This window comes from Falco biarmicus, chromosome 4 (genome assembly GCF_023638135.1).
Source record: "Falco biarmicus isolate bFalBia1 chromosome 4, bFalBia1.pri, whole genome shotgun sequence".
NCBI classification, from domain to species: Eukaryota; Metazoa; Chordata; class Aves; order Falconiformes; family Falconidae; genus Falco; species Falco biarmicus.
Window position 1 is genome coordinate 82,629,861 of NC_079291.1, and position 20,570 is coordinate 82,650,430.

The 20,570-nt window shown below is 43.8% G+C and overlaps 1 protein-coding gene across 3 annotated transcripts in view; it reads right to left on the minus strand.

Moving 5' to 3' along the window:
* SNX8 (sorting nexin 8) overlaps nt 1-20,184 on the minus strand; it is a 28,294-nt gene extending 8,110 nt beyond the window's left edge. The window contains exons 1-7 of one of the 3 annotated variants that reach the window (XM_056334182.1): nt 16,736-16,842; nt 15,614-15,695; nt 8,434-8,624; nt 5,252-5,369; nt 1,867-1,988; nt 1,424-1,504; nt 291-451 (exon numbers count right to left, since the gene is read on the minus strand). In XM_056334182.1, the coding sequence (XP_056190157.1) occupies nt 291-451; nt 1,424-1,504; nt 1,867-1,988; nt 5,252-5,369; nt 8,434-8,624; nt 15,614-15,647 (707 nt within the window). In that variant the 5' untranslated portion in view covers nt 15,648-15,695; nt 16,736-16,842. Of the gene's footprint in view, nt 1-290; nt 452-1,423; nt 1,505-1,866; nt 1,989-5,251; nt 5,370-8,433; nt 8,625-15,613; nt 15,696-16,735; nt 16,843-20,098 lie in introns of those variants that run through there. The other 2 variants (XM_056334181.1, XM_056334180.1) reach the window with 2 other exon arrangements.
* Nucleotides 20,185-20,570: the final 386 nt, after the last annotated feature.

The window sequence follows — 20,570 nt, forward strand, 5'->3', positions numbered from 1 at the left end:
GCACAATCACAAATACAGAGCTGTGTATATACTGGGGGAAAAAAACACTAAAACCAGCACCTGAATGTCAAGGTATTGTATTTTCTTTCCTCTTTCTCTATGGAACATAACCTTAGTGGAAAGCATGCAACTTCTTCTTTTATAGTAGGAAAAATTTTATTATGACCTACAACATACATTGAAATGCCCATTCTTACCAGACTATTTGCAGGTAAACCTTAAAACAGTTTTCAGTTGTGAAAGAACAGCAGAAAAGTTCACAATAGCAAATCCTCTTCCTGCCAACCTACCTTAGCTCCTTTCCAAATATGAGAAGATCTGAGGCATTATCAATGGCTCGAGAAGCTATCCTCTCCGCACGGTCCCGAAGCTTATAGAAGCTATTATAAATATTTCTGATGAGCTCCCTGCTGGCAGCAAACTGGGCTTGTATGTCAGCTGGAAGGAAGTCCTAAAGAAACACAAGAGAGATTAATAGTGGACAAATCAGATGCACATTCACATATGTTAACGGTGGGCATACCATATAGTCAGAAGAGAGACAGGTTTCCCTCTCGCGCACGCTCTCTCATGCCATGCTGTAACAACCCTGAACAGATTAGCTTCACGATTGAGGTGTCCAAGTCAGATGTCATACAAATACTCCTAATTTGCAGAGGCAGAATGAGGTTCAAATACCAGGTGTAGAGATTTGGCAAACTCCGTGATTCTACTATGCAGTTAAAATGGAGTTTGTGAGGTTTCAAGCTCACAGGTTCTGATCTGACGCTACTAGTAACTGCCAGCTCGGCAAAGTCAAGCATGTACTGAAAGTTCAGCTCTTTTTGACCTGTGTATCACTGGTAAAAGCCTGAATTAAGCTCCAGTTGCAAAACCTTCTGCTAGTATTGCAGGAACCTGAACAACAACTTGCTTTAAAATTGCCCAATGAACACAGCGAATGTCTATTTAAAAATCACCACAGCACTAATCACTGGGATAAAAAGATATACGGAGAACTTAACTAACTTCTCTATAACAGTCCAAATTACCCTCCCACAGGGAGACGACGACAGACAGAATGAGGGCATGAATACACGGGGAAGACATCAATCTAGATATTAGCTTTTAAATTGTACAGTATGTGAGTGAGTTTGTTATGCAAGTACAAGTAATCGCCAAGAAACATGTTCTGAGCAGGATTCATTATGTAATCTCCGTCATATTCATGTACCAGCATTTAGCCAGAAATGTCAGGCCCTTAAGAGGCAAACATTTATTTGATCTTTTTGATAAAAATCCAAGTTTTAAAGTCCTTCAAACTTCAGAAACAACTGTCTCCTACCTAAGGTCTCCATCACTCAACAAATGCCATAACTGATCCACCTGGAGGAGAGCACCACTGAAACTGGAACAATATTTTGCAAGAAATTCACATACATACCTTGGCCTGGGTTGCTAATCTGCAAGTCATAAATTCATCTCCTACTCCCTGGACCAACTCTCTTAGCTTATTCTGTACATCCTGGAGAAGATACAGAATCAAATGAGCATGAAAGAACTAAGTAATGCACAGCAGTTCTCACAGGTCTAGGACATATAGCAACAATAAGGCACAACTTAGCAGATACAGCTTTACCCAGGTTATATTTAATTTAAGAAAAAGCATTATACATATTCCCCTGAGAACAGTTATCATTTTCAAAATACTGTACTCCTGGCCTTGAGTGAAATTACCTTTCACTTTCCAGCTGTAGAAATACTTACTGAGAGAAAATTCTCATCACAAGAAGCAACAATCTGTAGGTCAAAAGCCATTCTGAACTCTGCCCAGCGAAGCAGTTACAGAGATATGCAAACCCAAGGCTATTGCTAACAAGTACTCACTGAGCCACTGAATGACAAGAAGAGTTTCAAGAGCACATCTTCTGAGAAAGGGGGATGTCGAGCCACCAGGTTTATAAAACGCTTCAGCGCTCTCCTCCTAGATTCTATGAATTCTCGATCAGCTACAAGAAGAAACATTAAATTTTAATTGATGCACCACATCATTATAGCTGCTCAGGAGAAGAAAGCACGCAGTCCAATAATTTCCTTGTGCTTATAACCCTTGCTAAAGCACTGCAACAAAACCAAAGAATGGTTGGTTACCTATAGTCTGTCAGCTCCCTAAAACAGAACTTTTGCACTGACCTCCAGAACAAATCCTTCTTCAAGTGGTTCTTTATATCTTACTGAAATCCAGCATACAAATCTATGTGTAGTTACTTCCACAGGTGGGTCAGGAAAGCAGGATGAACAACCGAGTCTAAAGCCTGAAGGCTCCACTTACAAACTGTGGGCATACAAAGATTCTTCTTCCTCTGCATCAATTCCACAGGTGGTCCCCAGAGGGGATCTCAGTCTGTTTCGGACTCGTGGGCACAACCCACTGCCTTCTTACCACCGCAAAGATCACTGCCACTTTCAAGGTGATCATCCCAGAAATTATTATGGGTTTTTTGCTCACTATGCTGAAAAACTAGCTTCAGTGTGCTGTACCTTCATCTGTCCCTACTCCATGCTTTTAAGCATTTTGGGGCTAGGAGAATAAAGGGGTTTTTTTCAGTTGTCTTTTTCAAGATCAGTACCCATCTTTTTCATACAAGATGTCAAAAAGTACTTTGGAAGACCAGCACAGCAATCTGCAGTATATCCATCCAGAGTCCTTACTCGTCAAACTAAAAAAGTTCCACTCATCGTTCTGAAACAGGAAGAATTTCAATCTGGCCACACTGCAGTAAGGCAGTAAATCAAAATTGCTGGAGTTTTTCAGGAAAGATGAACATTTACACTAAAATAAGATTGAAGGGAAAGAAAGCAGCACAGAATGAAATTAAAGGAATGCTCTTATCCATGACAACATTCTCATATCATGAATGGGTATTAGTCTTTTGCCTCGGTTTTAAGTTAGGTTTTGCAGCTGCATGGACCCTCTATAACAGGGGTCCTCAAACCTTTTAAACAGGGGGCCGGCATGTGGATGAAGTGGCAGGGAGTCATCTGCGGCTGCTTGGTTTCCCCCCCCAACCCCCGGTGGCAGGGTGGGGGTGGGTCTGTAAATACCGGGGGCTGGATTGAGGACCCTGGGGGGCCGTATCCAGCCCATGGGCCGTAGTTTGAGGACCCCTGCTCTATAACAACCCTTAGTACAGTATCACCCGTCAAATGATTTTTCTGTCATTAGGGTTGCAGATCTTGATTTTGCTTTGTAGCCTACATGGAGATTTCTGATGTCATCTACACACTTCCTACAAGATCTGCCTCAGTTTGCTGCTATCCTCGAAAATGAGAAGAGCAGATGACAGATGGATGAAAGCAGACCATCATGAAAATAATAGTGTAACTTAGTAGAGAAGCATAAAGAGAATATAAAGTGTGTAGCTTTGCCCATCCAGCTCTGGGTCCACGGAGGCCACAAGAGTCACACACCTATATTAATTCATCAAATCCTGTGCCCTTCAGTTCAATTTGTCAGTCTATTAACCCGTTCGGAAATAATAACTACCCATTCCATTTCCTTTCTCCTGTTCGTAGTTTCTATCAAGACCACTTACACAACTTTTCTATATGCAGAGTCACTGAACTAAAGGCAATCATCACTCTGCCTTAACACAGTTTTGGACTGTATTAAGGACTGTACTCCTAGCACAGTTTGGGAACTAATCCTATCAGTTTTTTCTTCAACATACAATATCTGTGGGAAGAAACGCACCAGTGAATGCACAGAAATATCAACACACCGGCAATGCAAGGAAATAACAGCGACTGATGAATGATATATATTGGTAGCTTCTTCCAATCATCCTCTCTCCACTGAGATTAATCAGAGAAGGTGACTTTGCTTACAAGTGTTGCATGAAGTGGAAATTCTGGAAATTCTGGCTGAGAACACTGAATCAGATCAAATTCAACAGACATGTTTTTGCAACCCCAGAAAAAAGGTCTTCACAATTTATGTTCCATCGTAAGAATATATGAACAGTGAAGCTTTTCAGCACTGTTACTTTTCTTTGTTCCCATTCACTACACACACAGCTCTGCGCACTGTTTACTGATTCCCCTTTACTGCAGCAATACATGGACTCCTTGACTAACATTGATTGTTTATTGGAACAAGGTAAGTTTAGCAGCATGAGTGGAAGACCAGACAGTGAAAGGCTTGTTCTTTCACAGATAAAGTATAAAGCAAGACAGGATTTTTTACAGTTATGCAACATTTGAAATAATAGATGTTTAAAACCAGTATCAATATTTCAGATTACTGAAAAAACACACCTGAAGGAGCTTTAACATGCTTTCAAGTCTTGAGATACTTCATTGGTTCCTATTCTAACAGCTAAAATATACTTGAGTGAACTGACACTCTGATTCCAGCCTCAGTTTTTAGCTTCTGGTTATCCTAAGCCAATCAACAAGCTCATTTTAGAACAGGAAAACCAGAAGTTTGATCGCTCTTTTAAGGCAGTCGGTTTATCTGCCAGATGCCTTTTTACACATAAATTGAGAAAGCGTAATTCCACAGCCTGCATGGTCATGCTGCTGTGCAAGGTGATACTGTTACAGGCAGTGCTGAAGCTGTTCACTTCTCACCACTGTTCACTAGTCCTTTTTAGGCGTGTGTGAGGTCAAAACCCAACATTAACTCAACAGGATCAAGTAGGCTCTCACTGGAGAAGCAATTTTGTTGGTTTTACACAATCAGCTCCTCTGCAGTTTTAGGCCTTTTCATATAGATTTTTAATATTTTTTTTAATCTCTATTTTCTGTTGCTATAGAAAAACAAGGAGATTTCCACAAATCTTTTCTATTCTGAACACTTCACAAAACAACATGCTACAATACATACTACAGCTGTTCAACAGTATGGTAGCAATTCTGCACTGGTAGCACTGCAGCACTGATCATTGTAAGCTATTTTCCTAAAAAACAGTACCTACAACTCTGCCATGCTCTTGTGCAAAACTATGCCTCAAATCTTACCAAAAAAGATTACATCTGAACTTCCATGGAAAGAAGCTCCACTGAAATTTTACGTTAATATCTTACCTATAGGGAATTTCTAGGGTGGCATTAATTCACACCTCCAAATTGTGTATCATAACCTCAAAGCTGTTTTCTGAGCCAAGCAGAAGCAAAGACTTTCAGTCTTTAAACATTTCTCTTCAACAGTTATCACCTTGATCACACCTGCACAGTGACCCCTCTAGTCAAAAGAAAGACCCAGGTTTACCTCCCAGCATCCTCTTTGGTGGAAGTGCTGGCACCATACGATATGGGAACTTCTGAAGCAGCATCTCATGGAACACCACAAAATCATTGTATCGCCTGTAGACTGAACATTTGAATCTCTGCAATTAAGAAAAGAGGGAGAATAAATCAATACACAGGCTTGGACAGTCAGCAGTATTTCTGTATTTTGGTTTTTTTTTTGCAATCAGCTGCACTAAAAACAAAACGAAGAAAAGAAAGAAAACACACCCAGACTGCAGAAAGGATGTATTTGTCTTCAGAGGTCTTGTGGTGGGAAGGTGAGAGAAGACTCCAAAGGCAGCTACCTTGTGATTATGAATAGAGATGGCATTCTTCTAACTACAAGTATACTGGGTTTGTGTGGCAAGGTTTTGGTAGCAGGGAGGCTACAGGGGTGGCTTCTGTGAGAAGCTGCTAGAAGCTTCCTCCATGTCCGATGGAGCCAAGGCCAGCCAGCTCCAAGATGGACTCACCGCTGGCCAAGGCTGAGCCCCATCAGCAATGGTGGCAGCACCTCTGGGACAACAGATCTAAGGAGGAGGAAGAAAACTGGGCAGCAACAGCAACTGCAGCCAGAGAAGGGAGTGAGAGTATGTGAGAGCAGCAGCCCTGCACCCCCAGGGCAGCGCAGGAGGAGGCCGGGGGTCTCCAGGCGTCGGAGCAGGGATTCCCTGGCAGCCCGAGGGAAGCCCATGGAGAGGCAAGCTGTGCCCCCAGCCCGGGGAGGTTAACGGGGGAGGGGGGGGGGGGGGGGCTGGAGGGGGGGCAGATCCCCACCTGCAGCCCATGGAGGACCCCATGCCGGAGCAGGTGGGCGCCCGAAGGAGGCTGTGACCCCATGGGAAGCCCACGCTGGAGCAGCTCCTGGCAGGACCCGTGGGCTCATGGAGAGAGGGGCCCAGGCTGGAGCTGGTTTGCTGGCCGGGCTTGTGACCCCGCGGGGGCCCAGGCTGGAGCAGCCTGTTCCTGAAGGGCTGCACCCCACGGATGGGACCCAGGCTGGGGCAGGGGAAGGGTGTGAGGACCCTCCCCCTGAGCAGGAAGGAGCAGCAGAGACAAGGAGTGATGAGCTGACTGCAACCCCCATTCCCCGTTCCCCTGCGCCACTGGCAGGGAGCAGGGAGAGAAAATGGGGTGAGGCTGAGCCTGGGAAGAAGGGAGGAGTGGGGGGAAGGCACTTTAATATTTGGTTTTATTTCTCCTTATCTTACTCTGATTTAACTGGTAATAAAATTAAACTAATTTCCCTGAATCGCATCTATTTTGCCGGTGACAGTAACTGGTGAGTGATCTCTCCCTGTCCTTATCTTGACCCACGGCCCTTCCATTGTTTTCTCTCCCCTGTTCAGCTGAGGAGGGGAGTGGTAGAGCAGCTGTGGTGGGCACCTGGTATCCAGCCCAGGGTCAACCCACCAATACAGTTCTATGGAGCATAAGATTTTCAGTGAAGTAATATTTCATTCACACACAAGATGAAAGAGACTACAAAATGGAGAGGAAGAGGTTTCCCAAGAAGTAACAAATATCCTTAAATCTGCTGTGGTTACATACCATTACTCCCTCAAACTCTCTGGTCTTCCAAATTAGACAGAACATTTAGGTACAGTGCTGACACTCTTAAAGTGCTCTGGACAGCTCTTTTCTGCAGAAGTACTGCAAATCCCTGAGCTCTAAATCAGTTTCAAATCCAGAGGTGGCACGTTAAGTATTAGCCCAAATGACTGATGTTTTAAATGAACCTCACAAGAGAGACACCTCTTGCTGATGTTAGATCTATAAACAAAGATTGAAAGTTCCCTTAAAACCTTAGTCCTTCACTCTGCATTTCTTAGATCAATATATAGAAAAGGCCAAAGAAACTGTTTTTTCATTCCAAAAGGAGTTAGGTAGCAACTAGAACAAGACACTTCAGTAGAAATCCTTTAAAAATAATAAATAAAGAAATAACCCACAACCTCCCACATTATTACTACAGATTTAACTACTGGAGCTAATAAGGACTACACAACACCATTCATTCTCACTACACTTGCATTGCATATCATCCACCACTTATGGTGGCACTACCAATTTTCAAAAATGAAGCATCTAACTGGAACACAATGCACACAGCCCACAGGGCCGCCCTCTGTCTGCTCTGAAATTGGATGTTGATTTGTGTTGCAGATCTCAGATGAAGCTCAAGGCCAAGCTATGCTTCTTTTTGAGGAAGTATCATTCTACAGCTACAAGTGCAGGAGAGATGGCAGCAACTGAAAGGAACTGGTAATGGGTTCCTAAATTCAAAACGCAGAGAGACAACCAGGGTCACCGAGTCCTGTGCCCTGAAATCACAGGCAAAAATAAACACCAAGTCCTAGAAAGCCCACAGAAGCATTCAGTGTGTCTGCCCTTTCCCCCTCAGAACTGCCACAAACATCTGTAAGTTTGTCAGTCTAAAACATCCAAAGCCCCAAACGCCACTACAGACAAGAGACCCAAACATGTCACTGAGTATGTACAACAGTGACTACAACAGTTTGAGCACTACTCAACAACTGATGTTTTGGTGGCCTGGGATATGCAAATTGCTCATGGTCTACTTCGAAGATGACATTTCCTTCTTGAAAAAACACACAAAAGCTACTGGAGAGCTATTTCATTGCCCACTCTATAAGTAGGAAAAGATATATCATCTTCAATTCTTTCTTATACCAAAGAGAGAAACCTACAGGTCAGGATGAGGGCAAGTAAACTGGAAGTGGCCTAGACTCTGCAGAAGGATTTGCAGGACCTTTTCTGCTGATAAAGGATTTTAGTTTAGCACTCCCAATACAGTTTCTTCACCAGTGCAAAACAGTTTGAAATATCCAGTCATCTACACCAATCCGTTACAAAAACATTTGGCTTTCAGTGTTACACATCTGCTTTTGTACAGAGCTCAGGTTTCAAGCGAGTAAACTAGCAGACAATCCATCACACCTCAGTCAGAAGATGCTCCATACTGCAGAAGCCCATGTCAAGAAAGCATAGTGCTACTGCATTAAGCCCACACAACTGGCCTACTCAAAACCAGCCTCACACAACACATCTATCAAATTAGTCAAGACTTTGCCAACAGCAGCTGCACAGACATTCTTAAGAAGACACATTCTCATTAAAAACAATGCTTGGTCACATTACCTTGCTGGAAACCTCATATTCCACATGTTTCAGAAAAAGACCCTTCTTCTCAGGTATAAGCTCCACCTGCACACTATCCTTGCTCAATAGTTCTTGTAGGGTGTGGGAAAGCAGCAGTGGATTTCCCTGGGGTGCCTGCATTAGAAACTGTTCCGGTTCCCTCGGTTCATTTACTGGAGGCTTTGCCAAATCTAAAAGACAAAAAGGGAAACACAGCCCAATAGACTTGATAAGATAAAGTAAAAGCAGTAGCCTTAAAAATATTCTGTTCCCTTGCTCAGCATGCCCACGGTGGTGCAACACAACCAGAACAGTCAAACCACTCCCCTGGGAGGCGATGCTACCTCGCACACGTTCAACATTGGTACCTCCCTCTTCACAACACCCAGGAGCACCACCAATTACACCGAGTCAGAAAGACATCTCTGCTAAGCAGAAGAATCATCACAGGCCGAATTTGTTCTGTGAATCAGCTAAGAGGCCTGCGTTTCCTGTCTGCCCAGCTCCCACCACAGCAGGATCTGCCAAAATGAACGAAACCCTAGCTCAGCACTTTTGGATCCTGCCTAGAACAACTCATGGAAGGAAAGAAAATGTGTTATTTTACAGTGCTGCAGAAATTTAATACATTAATTTTACATGTCATTACAAAGGAAGGAGACAATTCATCTGACATGATTTTATTAAACTCTACAACAGTATGCTAGAGTGGGTGTGAATTACAATAATTTACTATGTCAATATGCTTAAGTTCAAGAGCAGGGGAAAAAGGTTCCTAATAAGGGCTACCAACCCAACAATTCCTCAGTCACAGCAAGCTCTGGCAAAATCTTTCAAATACACCTATTCCACTGCTTGTAGCTAACAAACAAACAGCTTTTGACAGTGAATTCAACCATAGCTGGACAACTTTGGACAGAGATTCAAACTGATTCTCAGCCAGAAAGAAAAGTGAAAAAAGACGGCTCTTAAGAATATGGCACTAGAGGACAAACAACATTAAAGAAGGGGCAAAGATGATGATTCAGAGTACTCTCTTATCGAATGACTGACTGCAGCCCATTATCTCAACTTGACTTCATAACCACATTATACAACTGTAAACTAAGCTTACATTGTTTTTCAAAGCAATCCCTTTTTTTCCTACCCATTTCACACATAAAAATCAGGATGAAAAATGTGGACATAACCCTGGAATCTATTCAACTCATACCTGAGTTCTGTTCTCCAGTCTGGAACAGGTGGATTGCTTCCTCTCTGTCTATGTTTAAGAGGGATACTGCAAGAAAGTTCTGTTACAAAGCAAGTTAAATCCACTGATGAAAAATTACCTAGAAAAGCTAGGCAGTATTCATCACCCCTTCTTTGCCACTGTACAGAACGCACACCCCTTCTTAGATATATTTAAAATGTTTAGGTCACAGGAAGACAGTAACACTATAGAAGCAAGAACCATTTCTTTAAGCCTTGATATGTAGTTCTGAAAGTTGGTAATTGTGTTAACAGATTAACTCGGGGAAGATAAGAACTCATAACCTTAACTTGAAAGCCCGGGCCTCCTCCTGATAAGGATTTCCCACCTGCTCCTTCATGTGTTGCAGGCCCTAATAAATGGAAAAAACAGGTAATCTCCAATTCCCCAGATACACAGCTTCAGAACAGACACTTGGGTTTTGGTTGCATAAAATGGCTTAAGGAAACCAAACCAAATCCAGGACAAATGACCTTATCCCACATGTCTCATCAGGCTTCAGATTCTTGCTAATGTGACTCAGAGAAGCAAGTCTTAACACCTCTGCTTTAATGGACTAATAATGTATCACCTGCTAACCCCACCTACACAGCAGCTTCTAAAATGTTCCAGCTACCTGCCAGAAATTTGTGGTAAGATAACGCAAGCTAATTCAATGTTGACAAGGGATACTGCTGGATAAAGTGATAACTTATCTGGATGGCCACTTTTCAGATAGATGCTGAACTGAGAAGGAAGAAAGAAAACGCAGAATAGAGACAGCAAGGCAAAAGATTTTCTAGTGTAGAAAAAACCTTGCCCACCTGACCTTTTACAGGGCAGCAAGGTATAACAAACCACACTATCATGAGGAAGTGTAAAAAATACAAACAAAAAGAACTATGGAAAGCCTGAGACAGCCTCGCTCTTCTGAGCAGCGGTTCTCTGGGTACACACCCTCGTAATTCTTGGGTTTAATTGCTCAAGACACACCAGTGAAATGCAACATGACACAGGCGATTTTGTTACTCCTTCAGCGCACACAGAGAATTCCACAGTCCTCCGTGATGTTAAACCACTGGCTCAGGCTGCCAAGGCAGTCACTGTGAGCTAGCCTCCCAAAGAGGGGCTAGCCAAAACGCAGCCCACCTATTTCCCCAAGAGCAGCGCCGATCTGTGCTAACACAACGCTCCTGCCTGTTGGTTCACTCTCCCTGCTTTGTGTCTTTCTGCTGGCCAACCAACAAAGCAGGGCTTTCACGGCACAAACAGTTCCCTGAACTGGGGCTCAGCACCAGCTGGTAAACTACTGAAACTCCTGGTGGCAAAAGACAGGTAGCAGGGGAAGAGAGGTATAGGATGAACCATGAATCCTTCAGTATTTCACCTCTAAGTCCTGGAACCTGCAGCATGATCAACCACGCTGATGTTGAGAAGGACCCTCAGATTCATTACAGTGATCCAAACCCACATTACCCTGTAAGACAACTACAGAGCGAAGCCCCACAGAGGGATCCAGACAAGACTCAACATTCCTGTGAAAATTCAGTCGTGTTGCTCTTTGCATTTGTAATACTTCACCAATTTTTCATCAATTTATTCCCTAAATTTGCTTTCTAAAATTCACCCACAGGAGATACCTTCTCTTTATCAGCAGTTCACACACTTGGCTCCTCCTGAAATATTTTGTAGCTTCTTTACATCTCAACCTTGCCTAACTGTGTGAAATCATACAAATCAAACAACCACACAAACAAGTCTGAATAATTACTCTTTAATTAATAATCTCAGCATGTTCCATATCAACAACACTGCTACTCACAGTGAATTTACACCCTCAAACAGTGGTCTGAGAACAGAACAAAATCACTTTGGAACAGCTGTTAACCTGTTTTAGGAAAAGCTTATCACGGTGTTAACACTAACCCTACAGAGCAATATCTACTGAAACTATTCTTCAGCCCATTTTCCATTCTACTTAGTAAAGAGTCAATTCAGGAACAGCCTCAAGAGCCCTGGCCAGGAATGGTGGATAATAGTGGGAACTCATTGGTATGAGCTCCTGTGTTCAACCAGCAAAAGGATTTACACACATTGTAACAAAACACTTAATGCTTCCCATCACGCACTCTCTGCTGGAGAACGGCTAATTTTGAAAACATTCCCTTTGGTTTCAGCAGATCATCATCTCGTAAAGTTTATATACTTAGAGCAGCAAGTGAATACAGAAATGAGGTATGGAATGGTCCCCTGGAACACAGGGAAGAAGATAAAATAAAAATAGGCTTTTTTTGTGCAAGTTAGGCTTTTGTTACTGCAGATTTTCTCAATCTGTTGTCAGTTAAGATACCAGGAAGTAGCCTGGTGCAACTGAAAACAATTTGATATAAAAGTGAGTAAGATTATATACATGCATACGTATCCAAACAAGAACCAACAAGATAACAAGAAATAAAAGTTTAAAGAAGCATTCAAAGCATGGCCTAATTTTTGTTTGGTTGCAAAAGAAAACAACTATGAAAACACTGCATTATACTTCTTTTGTTGGTTTTTCGGTAACAAGTCAGGTAGCCTTTGGACTGAAAGGGGTTGAGAAACTCACCCAGAGAACAACCAAACAGAAACCTTCGCTACTTTATACCAGCCATTTCACGCTTTAGTTAGCACCCAACATTCATTACTCCCATTCATACAACTCGACTACAATCTACCCTCCACAGAGTTACCAGCTTTTTCAATCAACATTTCTAAAATCACACATTTATGAAGCGCAAAGTAGAATTTCAAGTGTCTGGTTAGTTGCACACAGGTTTTACAGGAGAGTAAGCACACACAGTAGAGAAGGGCAGTGCAGGGACTGGAAGTGTAGGTGGTAAATCACAACACAGATCTCCCTTCCTTAAGTTCTGCCAACCAAATCTGGAGACCCTATCTCCTTTTCACAGATGGCTGCTATCAGCTAAATTTATTAGACACACTGAAATGGGAAGCACCACAGCATTACTTGTTACATTAGTCACAGATTTTCTAGAAGGAGAAAGGAGTCTGAAAGGAAGCAAAGCCTTTACGAAGAACAGCCGAGATTTCTTCCTCCTCATCACAGGCCACAGCCATGTGGAGCAGAGGTGAGCCAACTCACAGGAAACACAGGGGACTACGAGGACCAACTGGTTTTGTACGCAGATACCTCAGATTTCTCCCTGGCAAAAGTGAGGGCTCCACTACAAACTCCTTGGCCATGAATATTAAAGCAGCAATGTAAATATCATTAATCAGCATTTCCCTTTCCTTTCTGTCTTCTCATGAAAAGCCTCAGGAATTATGGAAATGCCTTTCCCCCTTATTGTGTCAAACACATTCCTCTGTAATTCCAGAATTCAGTGTCCACATCAACCTCTCCAAAAACTGGTGCAGATTTCAACTACAACTTCAGACAGATTCCCTTCCCCGCTTTTTTTAAAAATTCTTACATAATTTGAAATTCCCTAAAAACGAGAAAAGAAAAACAGAAGTCTGACCAAAAAAAAAAAAAAAAAAAAAAAGCAAACAAAACTTTCTTCCTATTAAAAGCTTTAAATATTTTTTGAGACAACTGGATGGGACCTGTCTGGGTTTTTTAAGGAATTTTAAACCATGCAATTCTTATTTAGAAAGGAGCACAACAAAGGGATTAGTCTATTTTATCTAACAAAGCTAACTGATACAAAGATCCACGTTCAACACGGAAGAGGTGTCCTTAATGACTATGTACAAGAAAAGCAATCATATTTAGCATCACTCTAATTAAGAGATGGTGCAATAGTGTCCTTCCTTCTCTCTCCAAACAATTCACTTGTAAATACAAGCTATCCAATAAAAACCAAGACAAGATAAAATAATACACACACTATCATAAAATTAGATGTTGAAAAACAGGCTCTAACATTTTTTTCTCATTAAAAAACAAAACAAAACAAAACCAAAAGCATCTTTCTCAGCACAGATGTTAAATATGCATCCTATGCTAGCTGGTCAGGGATTTTTTGAGCTGGTTTTTTTTTTTTTTTTTTCTTTTGGTTGGTCATTTCCCCCCCCCCCCCATTGTTTTTGAGGTGTTGGGTGTAGTTATGGTTTTCGGGGGGGGGGGGTGTCTGGTGATCATTTTGGGGCTGTTTCTAATTTTAAGATTGCTCTTCAGCACTTCGTGCTTTCCAAGACAAAACAGAGAAGTAATAGCACAACTGAAAAATAGCTGAGGCTACTAAGCTTTTTTTCATATTCATTAAAAAGCACTAGCATCTCTGCATTCCCCTACAGCTGCAGACCTCAACTGCTTCTTAAAATATTGCAATCACATACTACAGCAGACAAAAACTCCAACACCACGTTATCTCCTTCCAACGTCACGCAGTAAATCTGTGTGACAGAACAAAGAACTAACTTTAAGTCTAGTGCCCTGTTCTTTTAACTATGCTGTTAGATCAAGTGATTAATTAAGCGATTTCCCAAGTCTGGGAATACAAGGAACACATTCCACTCACAAGCCGGCCACAGAACCATAGTCCCAAACTGCAGCAAACACAATGAAGTGATATGGAGCTACACTCACTGAAGAAATAACAGGATTACGGGCGAAAAGTTCGAGGAATGTTCCCAAAGACTACACAGAGACAAAAAGTCAAATCCTCACCAGAGTGGTTTCCCAGCTCACAATGGAAGATTGCTAAACCACCATTTTTCACACCCAGCTCTAACAAAGAGGTTGGAAGTGTAAAAATGCACATCCAAAAAGGTAACCCAACAAGCATTAACACATACAACTGTTTTCCAGGAAACTTTTACAAAGGCATTTTAGCTTAACTACAGAGCTGCCAAGTTTCCACAAACATCCTTCCTTACGCAGGTCAAGAAAATCCCACCAGAAGAAATGGTTTATCATTTTGTGAAATTGTTTATCACTTTGTTTTGCTTCTCATCTTCCTCACACATTTCTCACCCTCTAAATTACACTTGATCTTAGCATCTCAGCATTTAAGAAATGGTGTGCCTCTCCACACACTACAGTCTCCCAATGGTCTTCTCAACATTTTAGTTAGAACAAGCTCATTCACATCTCAAATTCTGTTGAAAAGCAATCCTCAAAGCTCCCCTCCTTTGGTATCAGTTCCACATGTGACTGATAAATTTCTCTCCATCAGTCTGCACCAAGCCACTAAAACTCGAAGGTTGTTGGGAAAATCAGAGTGGTTATGTGCAGATTCTACTGTCTGTAACTGGTACAGCTCTGCCTCCTGAGCCCTCCTACAGGCTGCACAGACAGTTAAAGATTTACCACTAAAAGAAAAGGAGACACCCCCCTCCCTCCTGAGCCAACACACCTGGATTAGCTCCCTGCAATCATTGCAAAAACAGATTCAAATGGAAGCAAAGAAAAAAATAAATCAATACTAGCGACTTTGCAAAACTGACTTTAATGCACTGGACATCATCAGTTTTCTTTTCTCTCTTGATTATGTTAAAATACTTTTAAGCCTGCAAAATAAAAATGACAGCATTTGCATATGTCATCACAGGTGGGCATCAGTGATCCCTGTCAGGACTCTCATTACTTCAGGAGATGTAGATCCTCCTAGAATATGCACAGACAAGATGCCAATCTCCAAAAAAAGTTACGTATGGGCATGAAACTTTCAGGATCACTGAACCAACATCACAATGCTAGAAATAAACACATTCCTGCTTTCACAGCATTATTTTTCTTTTGCTAAGATCATTAGATACCTTCTCTCAGTGGTCACAAGATCATCTTTGTCAAAGAAAGGCAAGTTTTCTAAATAAAGCTGAGCAGATCAGACAGTTACAGAAGCACCATCATCAGTGCGGAAGTTAATCAGATCAAGAATACTCAGAGACAACTGTTTTATCTCTACAAGGCTCCTGAAGCAGATGGTAAATCCATAATAGACATACCTGAACAAGCTCTCTCTTTGGTACAGTAGGACATTTTTTCCACAAAGGCTGCTGTTCAATATCCCAATATCTTACATCAGTCCTGGACAGAAATATTCCAAAATAATTTATTTATAAGCATTATCTGCATCAGGAGCATCACAGGCCTATCAAAAGCATACTCACATTGGATCCTGAATATAATCCAAGCAAACCATCTTTCCCTGCATAACCCACTTGAAATCTCTATTAGTTCTTCTTTCCAAACAGAGGGGGGGAAACACCAAACTACTTTGCACAGAGCAGTAACTGCCAGTATGAAACTTCAGCCACTTTAAGTGAACTTGGAAGAGCTGTATTATCCCGCTGCCCTCAGTTTAACTGTTAGGAGCCTACCACGTTGTTTTCTTAACTCTCCCAGGAGCTCCCTCCACTTCTCAATTCACAACCACCGCTGGCGGCGTTTGCTGGGAGCTTGGGCACCCCGGGCTCGCCTGCACCTCCCCGAAGCCCCAGCGCTGGGCGCTGCCCTGCCCGCTCGGTCCCGGCTCAGCCGCTGCGGGGCCGCGGACCCCGCCCGGGGCTCGCTGCCGCGGCGCCCACCGACCCGCTCGGCCCCTGTGCCGTGCCCCGAGGCCGCTGCGGCGGGCGGGGAACAGGGGGACGAAGCCAAGTCACCCCGGCGCCCACAGGAGCGCCCGGCCCACGGCGCTGCCGAGGGACGGCCCCGGCCGAGCCCCCCGCCGCGGGCAGCTGAGCGCCCGGCGGGCACCGGGGCACCACCGGCCGCGGGACACCGACACCGCCCGGGCGGGCGACTCCACCGGCGCTCCCCGTTTGCCACCGCGGGGCAGAGGCCGCCCTCGCAAGGGGAGTGGACCCCCCGCCGCCACGAAGCGGGCACCGCCGCAGGCCGGCCGTGTCCTGGCGGCGGGACAGCCCCCCCAGGGGCCGAGGCCGGCCCCGCACCCGCCGCTCCGGGGGGCAGGAGGGGGAGGCGGCGCCTTTTTACCTCAGGTTTTGGCGGGGGGAGCGGCGCCCACCCCACCCGAGGAGCCCCGCACCCTGCCCGGGCCGCCCACGGGAGGGCAGGGGCGCGGCCCCGCCAGCCGCCCGCGGGCACCCGCCGCCCCGTACCCGTACCTGTGCCAGCCGTGCCGGTGCCCGCGGGCGGCTCGCCGTCCATCGCGGCAGCAGTCATGTGAGGCCGGGGCCGCCGGCCGCCCTCCCCTTCCTCCGCAGCGCCCGCCTGTCAGCGCGGGCGGAGCGGGCGGGGAGAGGCCGCCTCCCGGGGGGCCGGGGCGTGGGGCGGCCGGCGGCGGGGCCGTGCTGTGGGCACGGCGCGGGGGGACCCGGGGGGAGCGTGTCAGTACCATCGCTCGCGACAGCACTTCGCGATAGCGATCGCGACAGGCGACACGCCTCGGCGCGGGGGTTACGGCAGCGGGGCTCGGGCGGCGGTAAGCCGGCCCGGCGGTGGGGCTCGCAGCGCTTGTAAACCGCTTCTAACATGAATAATACATCTTCCAAACACCTTAAAGCATTGCAAGAGAAGTGATCGGCTCACGGGCCTCATTCAGGCTTTATTCCGAAATCGAATTGATTATTTTCCCCCCTCTGAAAGCTGGAAGGGATGGCTGTCGGGAATGTGACCCGAGGGTCCCGCCAGCCGCGGGGACGCTGCCCTTTGTACTTCCAGATAACCCAAGGCAAATTTTGGTCTATTTTCTATCACTGAGTTACCTTTTTCCACAATGTTTAACTTCTGCTGCCATCTAGTCAGTCCTATATTCATTGATACTTTACATTCATTTGGATTTTTATGAAATACTCCTGATGGTAAGGTAAAAGTAGATATTTAATGTTTTTTCCAAAGGAAAAGCCATCGTAGCATTTTATGCTCTGCACCATAAGGAATGCACTAACAAAGGTAAATGCGGTAGAGACGGACATTAACCTATTCAGGAAAGCACAGAAATAAGAGCATTTGGAATGCAAATAAACTTTCTAAAACTGCATAAAAATAAAAATTTCAGATATAAATGCCTGTCATTTTTATTAGTGATTTTTTTTTCACTTCCTGTACTTTATTAGTCAGGAATGATACGGTTGAGAACTACTGGTGAAAAACACAGCATATGTTCTGCACAGTGATTTTCCTGAAAATTCCACTAAACAAGCAAGACACAAAAATACACATAGGTTCTGGATCTCCAAATTAAGATGCTACTGACCCAAAATAATGTTTTATGTACTTAATATCCAAACTAATTCATGCATTCACTAACCTTCATTATATTTATTAGGAAGATAAGTAGTTATCTCCACTACAGGCATAGAGAACTAACCCAGAAAATTATAAAGTGAGAATTATTTCAGGTGTAAGTAATTACAATCGTAATGCTCTCCCTTGAAACTTTTCAGGCTGCTACAAAGATGTGAATTACTTGAGTGACTCTCCCTTTCCTTCTGCCTCCTTCCTCAGTGCTATTTCAGCTGAGATCCCCACAAGCGTGGGTGCAGACTAAAGCTGTGTGTAAAATTTAAAAAAGCATGGCATTATTTAAGCTGAGAGGCCCTTCAAATCATGTTTATACAGCAGCCGAGTGGAGAGTTTTGCATGCTCAGCACTTCCAAAAACTAAGCCCTACACAATTTTTCGCCTATGTAGCATTTTTTGAGAAAATGAATGGAGGAATCAACATGTTCTCATTTAGCTATAGATATTTGATTGGTCTGTACTTAAGCTAATAGCATAACTATTTATTTGGTATAAATAAGACATTCTCAACTGAAGATTGCTTTCGCAGTCCATGGGAGGAGTCCTGCAGAAAAATACTGTTCAGCCTGGAGAAGAGCAGGCTCCGGGGGGACCTCACAGCAGCTTCCAGGGCCTGAAGGGGCCCACAGGAAAGCTGGGGAGGGGCTTTGGACAGGGGCATTTACTGCTAGGACAAGGGGTGACGGCTTTAAACTGAGAGAGGGCAGATTTAGATGAGGTATCAGGAAGAAATTCTTTACCGTGAGGGTGGTGAGGCACTGGCCCAGGCTGCCCGGAGCAGCTGTGGGTGCCCCATCCCTGGGAGTGCTCAAGGCCAGGCTGGATGGGGCTGGGGGCAACCTGGGCTGGTGGAAGGTGTCCCTGCCCATGGCAGGGGGTTGGAACTCGATGGCCTTTCAGGTCCCTTCCAACCCAAACCCTTCTGTGATTCTATGATTCTATACTGTGAAAAATAATTCAATTGCAGAAAAAGATTTTGAACAGGGCCAGAAAGATTGTGTTTGACACAAGTTATTGAACACTGTATTTGCTGTAAATGCAGCAAAAGCTTCTGGAAAACCTATAGCATAAATAGACCATAATCACTAGAGAAAGAAAATGTACATGTCAGCAGGCTCCAGGTACCAAACATAATGCAAAAGTGCGTCACTACAAGAAAGGCCCTGGCCTTTCAATGTGTCATTCCGTCCACATACTATCAGGATTAGATAAAGTTTCATACTGGCCACATGAGCTTGCTTATTCTTTCAGCATTCAGTTTAGGAGACAGTGCTGTCAGCTCCAGTATTCTCAGATCACTTGCACTAAGTAAAATTCATGAGGCATTGCTCATGAATCCTGCTAGATTTCTTTCACAACATTTCCCATTGACTAGGACTTCTGCATGTGGAATATTTACAGGAACAGGCTCCATCTGCCAGTGCCAAAACCTCTGGTTTTAAAAGTTGTTCCACTCACCCTCAGACTGCCGAGTAAGGACTGGAAGAGGAAAAATAGCAGTGAGATAGCAGCACAGGGACTGAAGGGAAATTTCAATAGAAGAAAGGAATGCAGGAAGGAAGGAAGAGAAGATAAATCAAAAGTTGCTGTAACATAAGGGAAAGTGCAGAGGAGACTATGATAGGAAAGGGGTATCCAACATTTGATTCAGCGTTTTACCAAAGCAATTGTAAAAGTAGCAGTTAGCTTGCAAACAGGAAAAAAGTAATATGCAGAAATTGCACATTCCAACAACACAGGCAACTGTTGAAAGTGGTGAAACACAGGTGAGAGAGACCACACACATGCTCCTGGAAGAGCCATGTAATCTTGAGGACTCAGCTGGGGCTATGGATTGAACCGCAGTATGTCCTTCCTCACATTTGGAAAATACACGGTTGTGTGGCAGGGGTGGTAAACAGCATCGCCTGTACGCTTCTGCTGCAAACCAGGAAGTCAAAGTCTGGTCAACTACCATGATATAATGAGGGAAAAAAAATAACAGCACAAACTGCCAGTCATCATTTCCATTCATGAGCATTGCCCGTGGCTCACGTTCGGAATTGACCTGCTCAACCAATTGACTCTGTGTGGAGTTAGGATGCCATCTTGTGAGTAGCTGATAAATTACAGACCTGGGGTTTTGTGGCTTTGTTACTTAAACATCTTCTCTCAGGAATTTATCAAAACACGAAAAATACTCCAATATAAGACAGGGTCTTGATTCAAAATGTTACGTACAATACCTGTTCTGCTCTTCTGATGAATTTTTGATGCTGGCATACTTATTCTGTATGTTTTGATGATTTCATTGAAAGCACTGGGCTAAAAAACAAAAAAACCAAACCAACAAAAAAAACCCTACACAAAATACAGGTATTCATCTCAGAAATGAGCACAGATGGAACTATTCTGCAAGTTCCATTCTGATCTTTTTCCTTTAAAGACACCACAATCTCAAGTTGGTATCCAAATTCCAAGTTCCCTTTGCCATATTGAATACATCATCTTAGCATGCATGCTGAAAAAAATAATACTCTACGTATTTTTGTATCAGCCTGAGGTGCTCAAGATAGAAGGTAATAGTTTAAATCAATAAAGAGACCTCATGTGTCTCAGAAAGTTGGTCGCAGTAGTAGCTAGCTTGAGAACTTTAGCAATTTAAAAATCTTACTAAGATGTTACAATTATGCAAGGTAACAGTTCAGATCACTGGAA